At 35.5% G+C, this 16,650-nt stretch overlaps 2 protein-coding genes across 5 annotated transcripts; both read left to right on the forward strand.

The window, feature by feature from the left end:
• Positions 1 to 8,166: 8,166 nt before the first annotated feature.
• LOC113316885 lies at positions 8,167 to 10,369 on the forward strand. Of its 2 annotated transcripts, none has more exons than XM_026565043.1 (3): positions 8,167 to 8,283; positions 8,453 to 8,668; positions 9,864 to 10,369. In XM_026565043.1, the coding sequence occupies exons 1-3, from the start codon at positions 8,238 to 8,240 to the stop codon at positions 10,184 to 10,186; spliced, it is 585 nt and encodes a 194-aa protein (XP_026420828.1). In that variant the 5' UTR covers positions 8,167 to 8,237; the 3' UTR covers positions 10,187 to 10,369. The 2 variants fall into 2 exon arrangements, with proteins under 2 accessions (XP_026420828.1, XP_026420829.1); XM_026565044.1 differs by lacking the exon at positions 8,167 to 8,283 and adding an exon at positions 8,321 to 8,338.
• Positions 10,370 to 10,384: 15 nt separating this feature from the next.
• On the forward strand, positions 10,385 to 15,446 carry LOC113316884. Of its 3 annotated transcripts, XM_026565041.1 has the most exons (14): positions 10,385 to 10,526; positions 10,895 to 10,944; positions 11,036 to 11,089; positions 11,195 to 11,246; positions 11,346 to 11,419; positions 11,521 to 11,651; positions 11,755 to 11,887; positions 12,034 to 12,161; positions 12,245 to 12,370; positions 12,481 to 13,626; positions 13,743 to 14,471; positions 14,579 to 14,695; positions 14,882 to 14,940; positions 15,022 to 15,446. In XM_026565041.1, the coding sequence occupies exons 2-14, from the start codon at positions 10,920 to 10,922 to the stop codon at positions 15,023 to 15,025; spliced, it is 2,778 nt and encodes a 925-aa protein (XP_026420826.1). In that variant the 5' UTR covers positions 10,385 to 10,526; positions 10,895 to 10,919; the 3' UTR covers positions 15,026 to 15,446. The 3 variants fall into 3 exon arrangements, with proteins under 3 accessions (XP_026420826.1, XP_026420825.1, XP_026420827.1); XM_026565040.1 differs by having other exon boundaries at positions 10,517 to 10,944; XM_026565042.1 differs by having other exon boundaries at positions 10,517 to 10,944; positions 14,582 to 14,695.
• Positions 15,447 to 16,650: the final 1,204 nt, after the last annotated feature.

A 16,650-nucleotide genomic window follows, 5' to 3' on the forward strand; every position in this document is an offset into this window, starting at 1 on the left:
TTCAATTGCTATATTCTCATAGAAGTATACAAGAACACAATTGAAGCAAAATCAGTTTGATTCACTCGAATCATGAACATTATAGCCACGGTTTACAAAGATTGCATTCCTTACTATATAAATGTTTAAGTTCTTGTACACAACCGATTTTAGAACTTTAACCTTCAAGTATGCAAACGGGTACGCATACTTGAAATACCCGGACCAAGATTGGGTTTCGCTAGTACGCAAACGGATACGCGTACTTCCAATCCCAGAAAAAATATTCGTACATGAACCATACGCCAGTATGCGAATGGGTACGCATACTTAGGTTCCCAGATTTCTCAAGCCAACAGGTACGCATACGGGTACGCATACTATGGTTCCCGAACATGGATTACGTATGTGCAAGAGTACACAACATGTCATATCCAATAATGGTTAAGTGTTTTAAACTCTTATTTCAATCATTGAAACTTTCTTAGAGGATGACAATAGCCGTTTTCACACACTATTAGCATCAAAGCAATTTTCAAGTTATTGAAATAATCATAACGAAACATTCCAAGTATACACCAAATGATTGTATCACGCAAACCATGTAAGATGTTACTCGGCAATTTTCACATGATCATCTTTTGACTTGCGTCAAAAATATAAGATGAACTTGCTCGAAGTGAAAGCTTACCAACACATATTCCGAGAAATATGTAAGCGAGTGAAACTCGCTCGAAATCTCAAATGTGTATAATATAAAAATATACCGTAACACGACTTATGTCTCAATATAGAAGATAGAGTAGAAATAGACTTTCCAAGTGATAGATGAGTTTCAGTCTCCACATACCTTTTGTTGATGAAGTTCCACAAGCTCTCCTTAGTATTTCTTCGTCTTGAAATGATGAACGCCATGAAGTCTTAGGCTCAACTACACAATTTATGTCCTAGTCCAAGACATCTATAAGTAGACTAGAAATTAAGACTTATAGTTTTTATCACTAACATTGATATACATGCTTTAGATAGCAACGCATGAGAGTTCGACCGATCCATGCTCTAACAATCTCCCCCTTTGTCAATTTTAGTGACAAAACTATCAATACATATGGATTACAAAATAAATAAAACTTTGTAGCTTCTCATCCAAATGCTTGATCTCCTTGGCATCTTCAACACGACTCGAAATCTTCGTCATTTCCAAGTACTCCATGATTCTAAACGTGTTCAACTCAGCATCATAGTTGTTGAAGATCCATAGCGATAATAATGAGAAAACAAATGCTCTCAATGATTGTTATAAGTGCCATAATATTATTACACAACATCAAAGTTCAATTGTATCACAACTTTGACAACAATACTATGGTGATATGTATCACTCCCCCTTAGTCAATACTTCATCTCGACATGAAAACCAATCCCCCTTACATAATGATCCGTAAACCATATGTATTTGTAGTATGAAACTATACATTAATTCTCCCCTTTTTTGTCAATATAAATTGGCAAAGGTACGAAAACTAGTGGGATCCTCATGAAATTTTCATAGAGATACTTCATGACCAAAAGAGAATAACATACCAACTTATTTAGATGCAATCATATAGACGAAGCTAAATGCATTCATCAAGGAGTTTATAAAGATACAAGATCACTCGTATAATATTCCGAAGCCGCACTCCCCACAATGATTTGGAAATTAAGCACAAGTTCAAAAAGAACTCTACCCCATAAAATGTCATTCCCGAAAGAACAACAAGAGTGACCTTACTTTTATAAGAAAAGAAGGATTTCTTTGGACATAATCAAACAATGAGAACATGAATTTGTATACAAAAATCTCAATTGAATTAACCACAAGAAAATGATCAATTCAATTAGCCATGCTCGACATAAGAAGACTTACGAAACAAAACAGTATATACACAAAGATGTGGATCAGGGAAGGACCAATACTGCGGAATAATCAAAGATTCATTCTATTTTTATCACTATTTGCACAATGACATATAATAGACTTAATCTTTGTAAACAAAAGTTCATCATTTCTTCCATCAATATTTGCATAATGACATAAAAGGCTTAACTTTTGTAGTCAAAAGTTCATTCTATCTTTTATCAATACTTTCATAATGTACTAACAAGATGGAATAAAATATGCACTAGTTTATCATCCTGGGAGTTTACACATAGATATAGAGAAGTAAATTTCTATATAGACAAGTTAGCAAAAAGAGCTGTAAATATGCTAAGGGTTCAGAGCCAGATTTTTTAGATTAAGCCATAATTTTTGAAGGATCTTGAAAAAGAGGAACATGCATACTTCAGAGTTTGTTGATATGGGGACTATGTAAAGGTTTTATAGTCATTTTTTTTTTGGTTTTTGATTTTTGGGATACTTCCTTGAGATGTTTGTAATTCTTTGGCTACGAGCAAAAAAAAAGATTCAATGATAATAATTAGTTCTTTAAATCATGAATTTTTTATATTGGCTGGAAATTTCGAAGGAAAAAACACCTGGCTTGCATGTTTTGTGGTGTTGTTCATATGTGAAGAGTTTCACTCAAAAATCGTCCAGGTATTTAATTAACGATTTTTCGTGTGTTCTTTATATGTGAAGAATGGAGTCACGATCAGCTAGGTTATTAATCAAAAATATAGTAGATGTTGCTGGTGCTTTTAACATATGCAATTTTTTATCCAGAATCAGCTAGGTTTATTTTTTCTTTTAAATAAACATTGCATTAAGAAACTAAAGCTCCGAAGGAGTCAAAATAACATCCGAAGTAGAGCCATCTAATACGGAGATATGTGGGACTCTCCTAATATTAGATTTATCTACTGCGAGCTGACGATGAATACAACAAGGTGGGGAAAGTTCCCAGTCCTTAACTGAATTAAAATCTTTTGCTAGTTTGGCAAGTGAGTCTACCACTGCATTACCTAATCTAGGAACAAAATGAAAGCCATGTAAATTGGGACATTTCTTTGCAACTTTAGCTGCTTCCTCCAAAAGCGCTTTGCTCCTCCAAGATACATCTAATAAGATTTCATAGTCTCCCTCTATGCTGAAGTTGCCGATACCTTTCTTCTTAGTGCAGATTGCTGCCTGGTGCACTCCTAGTTCTTCTACTTCTACGGGTCTAAACTGATTCAGGGTCCTGATGTTGTATTTTCAAAGTTCCATGCATCATTTCTTAAAATTAAAGCAAAACTTGCAGGTGTAATAGAAGTCTTATGCTGCATCCAAATTAATTTTAAGAGTGTGTCTCGCTGGTGTTGTCCAAGATGGTTAGGATTCTTTGTGCTAGTTGTTGCTTCCGTTTTCTATCCCTGAAAATAATATGTCTCTGTATTTCCTGAGCTAACTGAGGTACTAACTTAGATTTCTTTTCAAAAACTCTATTACATCGTTTTTTCCAGATAAGCAACATTTTAGTTAGGACAAGTTCTAAGGAAATTTCCTGACTTGGGTGTTGAATCCAATCCTTACATAAGTCGACTATAAAAACCAAAGGATCAAGTTAAAGAGATATAAGGTTGGGATACCGAGGAAAAATCCTTTGTCTACACTCAACATACATATCTCTGATTAACTTCTTGAGATAAAATAGTGGTTACCAAACATAGTCTGTTATTTTTTGGAAGACGATCAAAAGGGTTGAGTACTTAAAGTCTTAAGAGAGACTGAAGCAACTTAAGATACTGGACTATATCTTATGATCTATGTGCGTTGGTCATATTGCTTGTATGCGCAGGGATACTGGAAACTAGGTAACTAGAGTTTGTTTACTTAGTCTCAACTATATGAAGTTGGTAGTGTCTTTGTATAGCGGTTTAATTCTGAGAGTATTCAAAATTGGACCAGGTCCCGGGTTTTTCTTCATTTGCAGTTTCCTCGTGAACAAAATCTTGTTGTGTCTTTCCTCTTATTTTCCCCAATTATAATTATTGATTTAGTAATAATTAAAAGTAAATACACTCAATGTTAATCCAGAAAACTTGATATTAATCCTATATTAAGTGATTACCTTGTTGTAGTATTGTCTCGACTTTTTCAATAGACAATCACCCAAGGTATCAAATTTATAGGATGATATCGAAAAGATTGTGGTGTACTTGTTACCCGCTTCATTTCACATCCAATCTTTAACATTAAGAACTCCTCTAAGTTGGAATCATACACTAAGCAGATCCTTTCGTAAACAAGTTTTATGTCACAATAACATATTTGGGCTCGTGAATTGCGGTGTATTCCTTTTTAATTATAGGTTATTAATAAAAAAAAATGTTCTATTTATTAGTATACCTCAAACCCCAATATTTGTATACTTTTGCTAATGATTAAATTACCAGCTTCATAGTTAGGGATAAGCTTATATTTAATTAGGATTAATTTTATTTAATTAAAAGATAATAATTATTATCATTATTTATAAGTTTTTACCCAGATTTTTCACGGTTAACGATGTTTCTACCATGACTATTCCTAATAACCCTTATAATTTTCATAAAAGGTCGTCAAAATACTGAATGACGGCCATGTAAACTCTTGTAAAAGCAGCCATGGTTATCTAATAGACCATCACCATTTCTTAATCAGAAATTCTACATAAAAGAATTCTAGAAATGTTGTAAGAGTCTCATGATTATGACGCCTATAACAGGTTCTTTGTCTTTTCTGACACAAACAACTCGTTTGGACTGACTCATCTGAATCTAACTTATTATATTTGAATTTCACTCATTATGTCTGACTCAAAGTTTATTTATAAATAGAGTTTTAGAAAATTTTAGAGCTTCTAATGTATGTGAAGATAAATATTTAAGTCCACATATGATAAACATTCATTTTCTCTAGGATTCTTCTTCAACCCCAACTTCTTAAATCAATGTTAAGATGACAATGTCAAGCTATCCTAGTAAGATTTTGCTTACCTAAATTAATTTCAATATATTAAATAACCATTTTTATCTCTAATAAAATCTAAAAATTACTAAAAATAAAATTTGCATTTAATCCATAAAAAATCACAAACAACGCCATTGGAGATGAACTATTTTTCCTCCCTAAACTTAATGAAAAATTGAAACGAAAACGTCTTATTTATGTTGCCACCTAGGAAATACACACAACCACCATTAGACAAGCTCTTAGAATTCAATCAAATAAGTGCTCAACCAGTCAGGTACAAGATGATACCTGACTTAAGTAGCTCAGAATACCTGACTTAAATAGCTCAGAGCCAGATATATATGAGGCGAGTCAAACCTTGAGTTAGGTCGGTTCCTTTTGCACCCACTATGGAACAATCTAAGTGGCAAACAGGCCTGGAAAAGTGGCAAGTTTTCCACTTTTCCAGGCCAGGTCGAGTCACTACTGAGCGGTCGATACTAGACCGTTCAGTGTAATACAAACCAGCCGGTCGAAGTTAAACCGCCAGCGGTGTAAACTCGACCACCCACTGCTACTCATCCAAAGGTCACCATTTCATCACCCTATAAGTACAATATCCAATTTCATTTCAACTCACATCATTTCTTCAATCTTCCTTCTTTCACTCCACAAATCCAATCTGTCAGTTCGAGGTCGTAAATTTAGCTTAGCTGAAGATGAATTCATTTGCAGGAATTATGTTCTTGTTACATAAGATATGGCCAATGGTGCACAATAAGATCAACCAGTGTCGGAACCAGGTTTTCAAAATAGGGGGGCTAATTTATTTTTCTCGTCGCATCTAAATCATTGTCTAGTTTTTTCGTTTGGATAGTTAACATAGAAAAGTGAAACTGATATTAGAAACTGCACCCTCATGATGTACGTGAATATACAAACAATGTAATTTGTATATTTGACCTGCAGATTGACGAGTGTACGTAAACTGCACTGCACCTGACAACCAGCATCGTGAAGTAGAAAGAAGGAATAAGTATGAAACGAGAGGAGACGTTTAGTTATTCCAACTTAAAGCACTCAATCAAAGGAATATAACTACCAATCTAATCTTATATGTTACACGTTGCAATTAATACAAGCAGCGTATGCGCAATTAAAACAAGAGGCATACCTGAAAGATTCCCAGGAAATAGTTTAGATCCAGTCTACTTTCACACCGTACGTAGTACTTACCAACAACAAATTTTGGGAAGATTTATACGCATACAAAAGTAAACATAATTTCTCAAACAATACATAACTTACAAAGAATATCACTGCAATATGTTTAAATAGGTGCACACAATTTATTAGGAGTATTAAGAGATTAACATATCTTGATGTGTGTTATTTGACTTCTCTCTTGTGAAAGGTAATCTCCATTTTTATTCGAAAGAAATGTTTACAAAAGAGTGAAGTTTATGCAGTAGCTACTTGCAAAGACCGTCTTTAGATTTATTGAAAGCTGCTTTTGTTATCAACCTTAAGGCAGAAGTTCGAACACCAGAGAAAGATAAACCAGCCAAGAAGGGCACATCAACGAAAGATCTCCAACCATTCCACCTTGAACATGAGCTTCAACAACTCCATAAGAGCTGCTAATCAGACAAACACCAAAGCACCCTACATACACCACCATCAAGTTTAGAAAGTATTGACTATTAAGCAAAATCCAATCCAAAAGACAACCAAAACCCTGGAAAGCGGTTATTCTGGAAAACTTAACTAAGTAACATGAAATAAAAATTATAATTATTTAGGTATTGTTCTTGTGGATGATACTAAGAAGCATAGAAGAAAATCCTTACCTGATGCTTAAAGTTAATGGATCTTGTGAATAAAAATTGCATTCAATTTCATCTAAGTATCTAACTCTCCCTCTCTTTTGTTTCTCTGTTTTTCTTGGTGGACTAAATCGATGTGCTTGGTGGACTAAATCGATAAGGATTGGTGGACTATTTTTTTTTTTTGCAAGGGTGAAATACGGACTTGGTGGGATTTCGTAGAAAAAAGGGGAGGCTACAACCAAGTTTAGTCAACCTGTTCTTCCGCCCCTGAGATCAACATACTTTATGGAAAAACATATTTCAGAGATTTCAAGTAGAAAAATTGAACCTCAATGTACTTTGTGTCATCGTTTTGGAGTAATCAGCAAGGATGTGATCTTTTTTGTTGCTGCGCTTATTGAAAGCAATCGAAACTGACTAAATGGTCAAACCGTATCTGATGTGGAGCATATGTGTCGAGTTGAATGACGAAACAAAGTGGAAAAATATTTTCGCTTTGAAAGTTGTTACCTTATCTTGAGGGTGTTGTCCAAATATGATGCATTTAAATTTGCATTTGTATGATGCATCTTTCATTTCTATTATGTATTTATATATAATCAAGATTTAAAGTTATTATCAAAGTTTAATTTTAAGATATTAATATAAACTAGGGCATCTTTCATTAAGTTTGATAATTTACATTAGTGTCTCTCTCATTAATCTACATAATATACATTAGTACCTCTAGATAATTTACATTATTACCTCTTTCGTTAATCTGGATAATAAGATACAAATTAGACATAACTGATTACAATAAAGAGTTTAAAAATAAAATTTGGGGCAATGTTCTTCATTTCACCAAACTTCCGATCAATGCGCTCATGAACGTAGTTTATTTTGTTTATCTTCTTCTTTGCCTTCAAATTTTCCCTGCCTTGAAATTTTCTTTGTCTTTTCTTAGTTGGAGGTTTGATTTGGTTAATATGCAAAACTTGTAGACTTCTTTGGTGTTTACCTATTTTTTTATAAACGTCACATATCTTACTAACGGTGGATTCAACCACCACTCCGGAAAAATCAAGTTAGGTAGCCACGTCAAGTTGGGATTCAAGTTTTACCATTTTGTAAGAAAAGATAGAAAATTTTAATGTAAAAAATTTGGTGTAATTTTTGTGTTTGAATGTCACATTTTTATAGCGGTAGAGAAAGAGTCGTTGGAGATTTAAAATCAACCGAACGGTAAAGACTCGCCCGTTTATTTTTTTCCCATAATGGCGTGGCCAGTTTACCAGGCCAGCTGATATGGCAAATGGGTGGGTTAGGAAACCGGCCATAGTCCCAAAAAAAATGGAAAAAAGAGAAAAACACAAGCTACTGATATCTTGTTGCGCGAGTCAGATGTCGAATCAGATCCTTCGAGTTAGATGCAAATAAGGTACAAGTAAAGTAAAAAAGAAAAATGACAGTACAGTACTAAACCTCAACTCCTAGTAGAAACTGAAAACTCTAGAGAGCAAAAGAGGAAGAATCAAAAACTAATAGAAAACATGAGCGAAGGAGGTCCAAAACTTTACTCAAATAAACCTAAGAAATGTAAGTATCAATTCTCCTTTCATCATCACCATCTTTTACTAGATTCTTTTTCAGGGTAAAAAAAATAAAATCTCATTTTTATAAATTTGTTTTGGATTATAATTAGTTGAAGATCTCTAATCAATTTTTATTTTTATTTTGGGTTTGATTGAATCATTGAAACAAACAGCACAATTGAAGAAAACAATGTCTTCTTCACCAACAGGAGGACCAAACCCACCACCACCACCACCACCACCATCGGCGGCGGCGGCGGGAGCAACAACAACAACAACTGCATCAACATCAGGATCTTATTCTGGGTTTCCACCTCATAAGGAATCGTTTGCTAGGCGATATAAGTTTGTTTGGCCTATTCTCTTAACTGTGAATCTTGGGATTGGAGGTTTGTTCTTTCATCCTTTTCCTCTTTGGAAGTTATTTTGATTTGAGTGATTTTGATTGTGATTATGTTTTTTTTTTTGATCAAATTGAATGAAACCCTAGATTTTCAGATTCATTTTGAAACTGGGTTTGCTGTGAATTTTGTGAATTGGTGGATTTATTAGGTGGTGGGGGAGTTTTGTGTAGGTTTTTAGGGTTTTTTTTTTGTGGGGAATTTTGGATTGGGGTCTGTTGAAGATATCTAAGAACACAAATCAGAATAGGTACAGATAGAAAATTCTCATTTAGAAGCTACTATGATGGGTAGTAGTAGTAGTCTTCATTGAGGGATCTCTTCAAATGATGGAAACTTTTTATGATACATCAAGTTGATAGTTACTAGCAGCTGGAGTTTTGTTGGGGATCTGAGAAAATATGAATCTGGTGTTGACATCCCGGCAGATTAAGATTAATTGCCTTTTTGATCCGAGTATTGATGTTGGATTTTTGGTTTTTGTATGAGTGTTCTTGGTTGGCTACTGATTTTTTCAGTATAGCTGTAACTAAGTGGTGATTGATTAGAAATGTAAGCGAAGGACGAAGGTGTATTAGGTATCAAATGACGTTTTGCTAAAATTGCTATCAAATTCACACAGCCAAATTGGAATTGAGAAATTACAGTTCCTTTCGTCATTTCCTCATCGCATAACAGAGTGATCATGCTCAATATTGTTTAGCAATCATTAATGTTGGTACTGGGTGTGTCGAGATTGCAGGACATAGTGTGGTACTGTAGTGTCTAGTATTCGCTTCTAGTGTAAAGGCGAAGATGGAATTCCCAGGAAGTTATTATTTGATGAAAAGGGAGAGCTAGGACCTAGGAGAAGCACCTAAAGAAAGCTAGGGAGTGCTCAATATGATGAATTTGAAGCTCTTAGGATATTATTTGGATTTGAATCTGGTGATGTTTTGTGCTTACAGTGACTAGGGCCTCCTGATGGTTAGCTAATTGGTTTTGCACATTCTTGCGTGTAACTTTTTGAGCATGCTTTACTTAACATGGTGTTTCATTTCATTCCTGACTCGCTAGAGTTTTATGTCACTTTTGGTCCCAATTCTTCTCCGTGTAGGTTTTGATTCTTATTTCGAATGCGTGTTAAAAGTTTTCCGTTTCCGTGGTTGATCGATGTTTACTTGTCTGGTTGCAACTTTTGTAGCATACCTGTTTGTGAGGTCAGGACAAAAGAAAAGACTAGTTGCAGAGGATGATGAAGTTGCCGCTTCTGCCCCCTCCAGTGCAACTTCGACTACAACTGCTCCAATTTCTGAACAATCCGTCACTGAGCCTGTGAAGCATATTGCACAGCCTGTGAAGCCACAGGCTCCCATCCCTGCTGAACAGCAACATGAGCTCTACAAATGGATTTTGGAAGAGAAGAGAAAAGTCAAACCCACAAGTGCAGAGGAGAAGAAAAAGCTTGATGAAGAGAAAGCAGTACTCAAAGCGTTCATTCGGTCAAAATCCATTCCAAGCATTTAAAGTTTGAATTGAATAGTTCTTGTTCCACTAACTTGGAGATTACTTATTGTCCAGATTACTCGACTTTCGTCTCTATTTTCTCTGTCCCTGGTGTTTATTTGTGAATGATTGTGGATTTTCTTTTCTTTTGTGGGATATCGACTGTTACGCTTCTGTGAATGAAATTTGCCGTTTTCAAGATTACATGTCCAGAATACTAATTGTTGTTGCTTTTACAGTTTTAAGGTTTACAGTTCACATTTCATATGTCAGACTCAGAAGCTTTTAGAATGGGCTGAAGAAGATAAAGATGATGAGGATATCTTCACCCCAAACAAAGCCAGAAACTCCCAAAACCAGTGTAAGAGTATCCTGACCGTAAATCGAGACTCTATCCTGATTTTTTCTACCCTTGGTTAGGTTCTATCCCTCTACCCCAGAAAATCATCTCCAAAATCCAAATTGAACCCTTTGTTCCAACTTTTGAAAGAGAATAAGACAAAGAGCAGAGATTTCTCTTGCATGTGTTGAGAGGTTGGTAATTTATCAAGTGGGATAGACCCCACAACAGAGAATTCCCTCCAACCAACCAAATCCACACATACAACCCTCTTTAATTCCTTCATTCAATCACTATTACCATTACTTCAACACTCTTAATTCCTTCACCAATCACAATTGCCATTACTTCACTTTAAAATCATTCACTGACTTTTTTCTTCATTTCAGTTCTCTTTCTTTCTTTTGTTTTCAGATGCCAGGAACAATTCAAGTTTCAGGTACTGCTACTACAACTTATTTCTCTCCCCTTGCAATATTAACAATAACTCAATTTACCAGCTAATTTTTGGTTTTCAATTCTCTCTTCAGTGTTCGATTTATTGGATTTTCCATCTTCCTCTTCTTCGACGATATCAATTAAAGGTATATAATTTTCCTTTTCTTGGTAATTTGAGCTTAAATGAGTTTGATTTTTACCTTATTTTTAAGTACAAGTTTAATTGGGAATGTTTGGGTTTGAAATTGCAGTGTCAATGGGGAAGAGAGAATTTCGTACATGGGATAAAGGAGACTTTTCATTGTAAGCAAATCAACCTCATGAATTAGTGTTTTAATTTCCTTTTCATTTTTATAATTTCTTCCTTAAATTCATGTGTAACTGAGAGTTGATTTACTACAGCCCATTAACGACTCTTCGTGATAACATTATCGTAACAATCCATGATGCTGAGGGCAAAGAACTTTCCCGAACAGGTTCTTCCTTCAATTCTCCTTGTTTATTTTGAAATTGGGTTCATTCTTGTATCTGTTTTCAAGTTGTTTGGTTTTTCTCTTCCTCCCTCCCTCTCAAGTAGGTGTGGCGACCATGTCGGTAGTTGAGAAAGGAATTTTGGATGATTTTTTCGTCCTCGAAGGAGGCGGGAGACTGCACATGAAGTTGCAGTTTATTCTCAATAGTGTAGAGCGCAAGAGAATTCAAGAACTGGTACGTTTTCTATTTCTTTCTTTTATTAGATCTCAGAACCTGCTCGTTTTACTTTGCACAGTCTTAAATACATTCTCTGATTCATTATGTCATACTTATATAGAGAGAAATTGCGTTGAAGAAAAAACAAGAGGAGATTCTCATTGATAGGGTGAGACATTCAGAAGCTGCTGCATTGGCTAGGTTTCGTAGTAATGTTGGGTCGTCATCTATGTCTCTCAACCACGAGGTCACAGGTTCAGTCTTAGCTTAATCAAATAGAATTTATAAAAACTAAACTCAAAAACAAAGCATGAAACAAGTTCTTAGTTGCTTTTTATCAATTTGTCCTGAATAGCTTTTTGTTGATATTGGAGTGGTGCATTTTCTCATGATTCATCAGAAAGCCTTGTGCAAAAGGAAGCTGAGAGCAGTGGTGCAGAATTTCTCAGAAATGCTGATAATCGGATCAAAGACCCGTCTGATTCATTAAATGAAGATGGCGTTCTGGCTGCTCAATTAGCGCATCCAGTTAAGGATTTGATCACCATTTAAGTGTCTTTTCCTTTTCCTTCTCCTTGTACCTTTTCTCAACAGAACATAAATGAATACAGGATCCCAAATCTGCTTCCATTATAAAGAATCCGTTGCAGACTCCTAGTAGTCGCATAAAGGATTCAATACCGGGCATAGAAGATAGCCAGGAAATTCTCCTCGACCGGTCAGAGGAACCAATTCGGGTTAAGCATTATTCATTATCTGTTTTCTTTCTTCTATTTTACTATTCCAGTTGAATTGTTAATGGAGAACTTGTTGAGTTCCACTGACACTGTATTTACAAATATTTTAGAGTGTTATAGACGGAGGGGATGATTTATCAAAAGTTCTGTTGACAGAGGAGCCTCAATTCCATCATGCTAAAGCAGAAAAGCAAGATATTGACAAGATCAATACTCAGGTACCACCTGTTGAAGTTCCTACAAGTTCCGGTGAAGGAACTTTATCAACAGTTCTGTTGTCAGAAAAGCTTCATATCCATCAGAAAGTCATCGACAAGATTGAGACTCCGCTAACTTCAGTAGATATTCCTACAAATTCCAGTGAAGGCATTACTTTATCAACGGTTCTAGTGTCAGAAGAGCTTCAAATTCCTTATGGTAAATCCGATGAGAAAGTTGTTGATGAGAGTGAGACTCGGATACCTTCTATTGTTATTCCAACAAGTCCCAGTTTATCAACAAAATATTTAGGTCCTGATGCAAAAGAAGTATCAGAGTCACTCATTATGGGGGAGAATCACATTGTAAAGAGTACTGGTGCTCAATTAACTTGGTCAGGTACTCTAATGGGAGCCGTTTCATCATTGGAAGCTTTAGATACTCATTCAGTAGACCATTCAGTTTCAGACACAATTGAAGTAGATCGAGACTTAAATGAGAGCAAGTCTATGTTACCTCCCAATGACATTCCAGCGAGGCCTATTTCATCACCAGAGGAGTTAGAGTCTCGTTCGTCAGAGGATTCAGTTTCAAGCAAATTCGAAGAAGCTCGAATCCTGAATGAGGACAAGACTCCAGGATCTCCCACTGATATCCCACTAAGGCGCATTTCCTCACTTGTGGAGTTAAATTCTCATCCGGGTAACTATTCTATTTCACCCAAATCTGAAGTAGAACGAAGCTTGAACAACAACGAGACTCTGATACCTCCTACAGATACCCCAGTGAGGCTCACTTCATCATTTAAGGATTTGGGAAACCATTTGAATTCAAGCAAATTTGGAGAAGTACAGATGCTGAACAAGACCAAGATGCTGGTAGCTACCACTGATGTTTCAATGAGGCGTGTTTCATCACATGGAAATTTCGGTGACCATTCACGTTCTAGCAAATTTGAAGAAGACCGTCTTGTTTCTCCTGAGAAGCCTAGTGTAACGAAGAGAATGCCAAGTAACGTAAGGAAAATGATAAGTGCTTTCGAAACTAGTCAAGCTAAGGTAATTTTATATACATTTCATGAAAGCCTATGATCAATTATATCTGTGAAAGAAATGGTAATTAGTTCACCACAGTTCTTTTCATTGTTGAGATTGCAAGGATATTGTCTTTGCAGGGTCAGGTGACTCGTGTTGATCCACCGATTATCAGAACCCAGCCAATGAAGAGTAAATTTAACATTTCTCCAGCAGAACCAACAGTGAAGGAAGTTATGAAAGATATGAATTACATTAGAGAAAGAAAAGATGGAGGTTTGGAGCAAAATGGAAAAGAAGCTAGACATGCATATGAAACATCACAGGAAGAGTCTAAGAACACAATGAGGGAGACACATAACACAGGAATAGCTGCAGAAACGGGATCAAGGTTGTCGTCAGCAGTGAAGACTCAGGAGAGGAATTTGCAAGAAAGTGCAAGCGAGATCAGACAACGAATTCCAGTTAGTTTGGAGCAGGATGGAAGAGATAAGTTATGTGAACAAGGACCGTCTCAGGAACAGCTAATAGAGGCAACTACTTCTCCAAGTCACATGCCTGCTGCTACCAAGCTTCTCGAGACGGATCAACATCCTAATATCGCGTCCCAACTGAGAACGTGTGTACAACATATAGAGAAGCTGATATTAGTTGAACCTGGATGTGACAAAACACAACTGCCAGAAGATTATAGGGCTAAAAAGTATCCGGTTGGTAATTCAGGAAGTTGCATACTCACAGACGAATCAAGGCCTTTATGTATTACAACTGGAACTAAGCAATTGATGAATCTTGTTGGAGGTAGTAGTAACTTCTCAGAAATTGATCAGGGGGAGAATAGTTCATACCAAACAGACATCACAAATGAGGTTCAAATTTTGTTACTTTTTGTTTGGACTTTATATTTCAATTGAAGCTCATATTCGAATTAGTTACTCATTGAATTGTTTTGATTGTTGATGCTTATTTTGTTCAGCAGAATTTGCACCACAACATTTGTGGTGAGGTGCAGAAATTAGGGAAAGCTTCTGATGATACGAGAAAATCGAACCTTGAAGGGCCACAAAATGTTATCGAAGGACTCATTGGACAGGTTTTTCCATCTCTTTATCTCTGTCCCCATCAACTTTTTACCTACTGATTATAGTGGTCTCAGATCATTATACACTTTTTCATAAAAAGCCATATGAGCCTCAAGTCTTCACAAAATGTAGTCAATTTTCTACAAGCATAATCAGGATACAGGATATGAAACATGTGTTCTTTATGCATCCTGCAGGCAGGAAAAGTTGCAGCTATAGTTGCATTTGGGGCCCTTGTTATTTTTGCTAGAGAAAGGTATGATCCAAATTTCTCACATGTTTCACCTGCATTCAGTGCATTTCTCAATCTTTGATAGCTCTGCAATCCTGCTTACAGATAAACTACGGTAGGTGGATATCCGTTTACGTATTGTTTTCAGCTGCACGTTGAATCGTTGATCACAATCATTCGTCCTTTCAGAATTCCCACCCTATGTCTTCCGAATATGTGTGTTTCTTAATCATTTTTGTATAGATTTAGACGAAAAATGCAATAATAAGAAATTTTCCTGTCTGGACGAAAAATGCACATATGTAAGCTTAAAATAGGGCAATTCCTGGTTCTAGTACGCAATTATTAGGTCATTTTTTAGGCTTTTGTATACTCATCCATTCATTCAAGATTTGGTGTATGGTCCACAAAGATGCACACATTATATTTTGTCACTTGACTCTATCTTTTTGTACCCATATCTGTCTTTCGTTAGGTCAATGTTAAAGAAATTAGAGACTATTCAATGAATGTGTATTTTCTTCTTTGTACACCACCTTGTACTTCTTTAAAAGGGTATATCATGCAACTTGTGCTTTCTTTTAGGTAAACCAAAAAGGAGAGAATTTGACACAAATGGTTAACCAAAAAATTCCATTGTTTTTGTTGCAATTTTTTGTGTTGCAAGGTAAGATACTTATTCTTCACAAAACATGTGGTTTTAGCCTTTTAGTGGATTATGAAATCCAACCAAGAATATGAACAAATAACTCGTTATGAAAAGCGCCACTTGATAACTAATTATTTGCCTTTGTTAACTTTACGTATTTTCAACCGTTCATTTTTCTTAGAATTTTTTTTTTGTCGGCTTTTAATTAAAACATTTAAAAATGTAAAAAACTTTGTCCGCTTTTAATTGAAACATTTAAAAATGTAATCATTCTACATTGATCACAAATTGCATCCAAAAACCGGAACCAGATCCTTGGAGTTGATGGGATACCACTGAGCTATGTTCTTGGACCCATCATGACTCCCGGATGGATTAGAGAAGTCAAGTCCTCTGGGTAGCCTTTGCCCCACTGGGAAGATTCCACTTACATTGGAATAAATAAGTAAAATCAAAACTTGGGATTTACTTAAGAATTTGAGAAGAAAAAACAAAACCCAAATTTAAAATTCCATTCAGAACAGTAGATAAGATCAAATATCTTGTTTTATTGTCCCAGACTTAGGTTTAGAATTTCTTGTTTAGAGATGTAATGCCTAACCCTTTTCATCATTTTTGGGGAGAAGGTTCACTAGAAGTAATGCCCTATGTTTTAGTACAATATCACACGTTTTTCCATATATACCAAAAAATTATTAATATTTCTTTTTTTTTTTCCTTTTTTTTTTTTTAAAAGAATCAAGAAAAAAAATAAAATAAAATCGATCAAGAGTTCAAGGAGATGACTCGGTGCGTGACCTCCAGGCAAGCGTACCCACAACTCCAAATATACAAGTTTTATGATTAAGTTTTTAATTAACAATAAGCAAAAAGGTTTAGGTTCTTAAACAAGAGTTCCTTTTCTAAAAGGCCGATGCTTGAGTGCGACTATCCCTCTAAAAAACAACAAATAAGTGACATGATAAGTCAATTTCACTCACAAGCATATGCTTTCCATCTCTATCCAACCATTTTAATTTCTTCCTTAGTTTTTTCCTAAATTTGCAAACCTAATCCACAAAATTAATTTCTCATGGATGGAAAGT

The sequence above is a fragment of the Papaver somniferum genome, chromosome 10, assembly GCF_003573695.1.
Source record: "Papaver somniferum cultivar HN1 chromosome 10, ASM357369v1, whole genome shotgun sequence".
Classification (NCBI taxonomy): domain Eukaryota; kingdom Viridiplantae; phylum Streptophyta; class Magnoliopsida; order Ranunculales; family Papaveraceae; genus Papaver; species Papaver somniferum.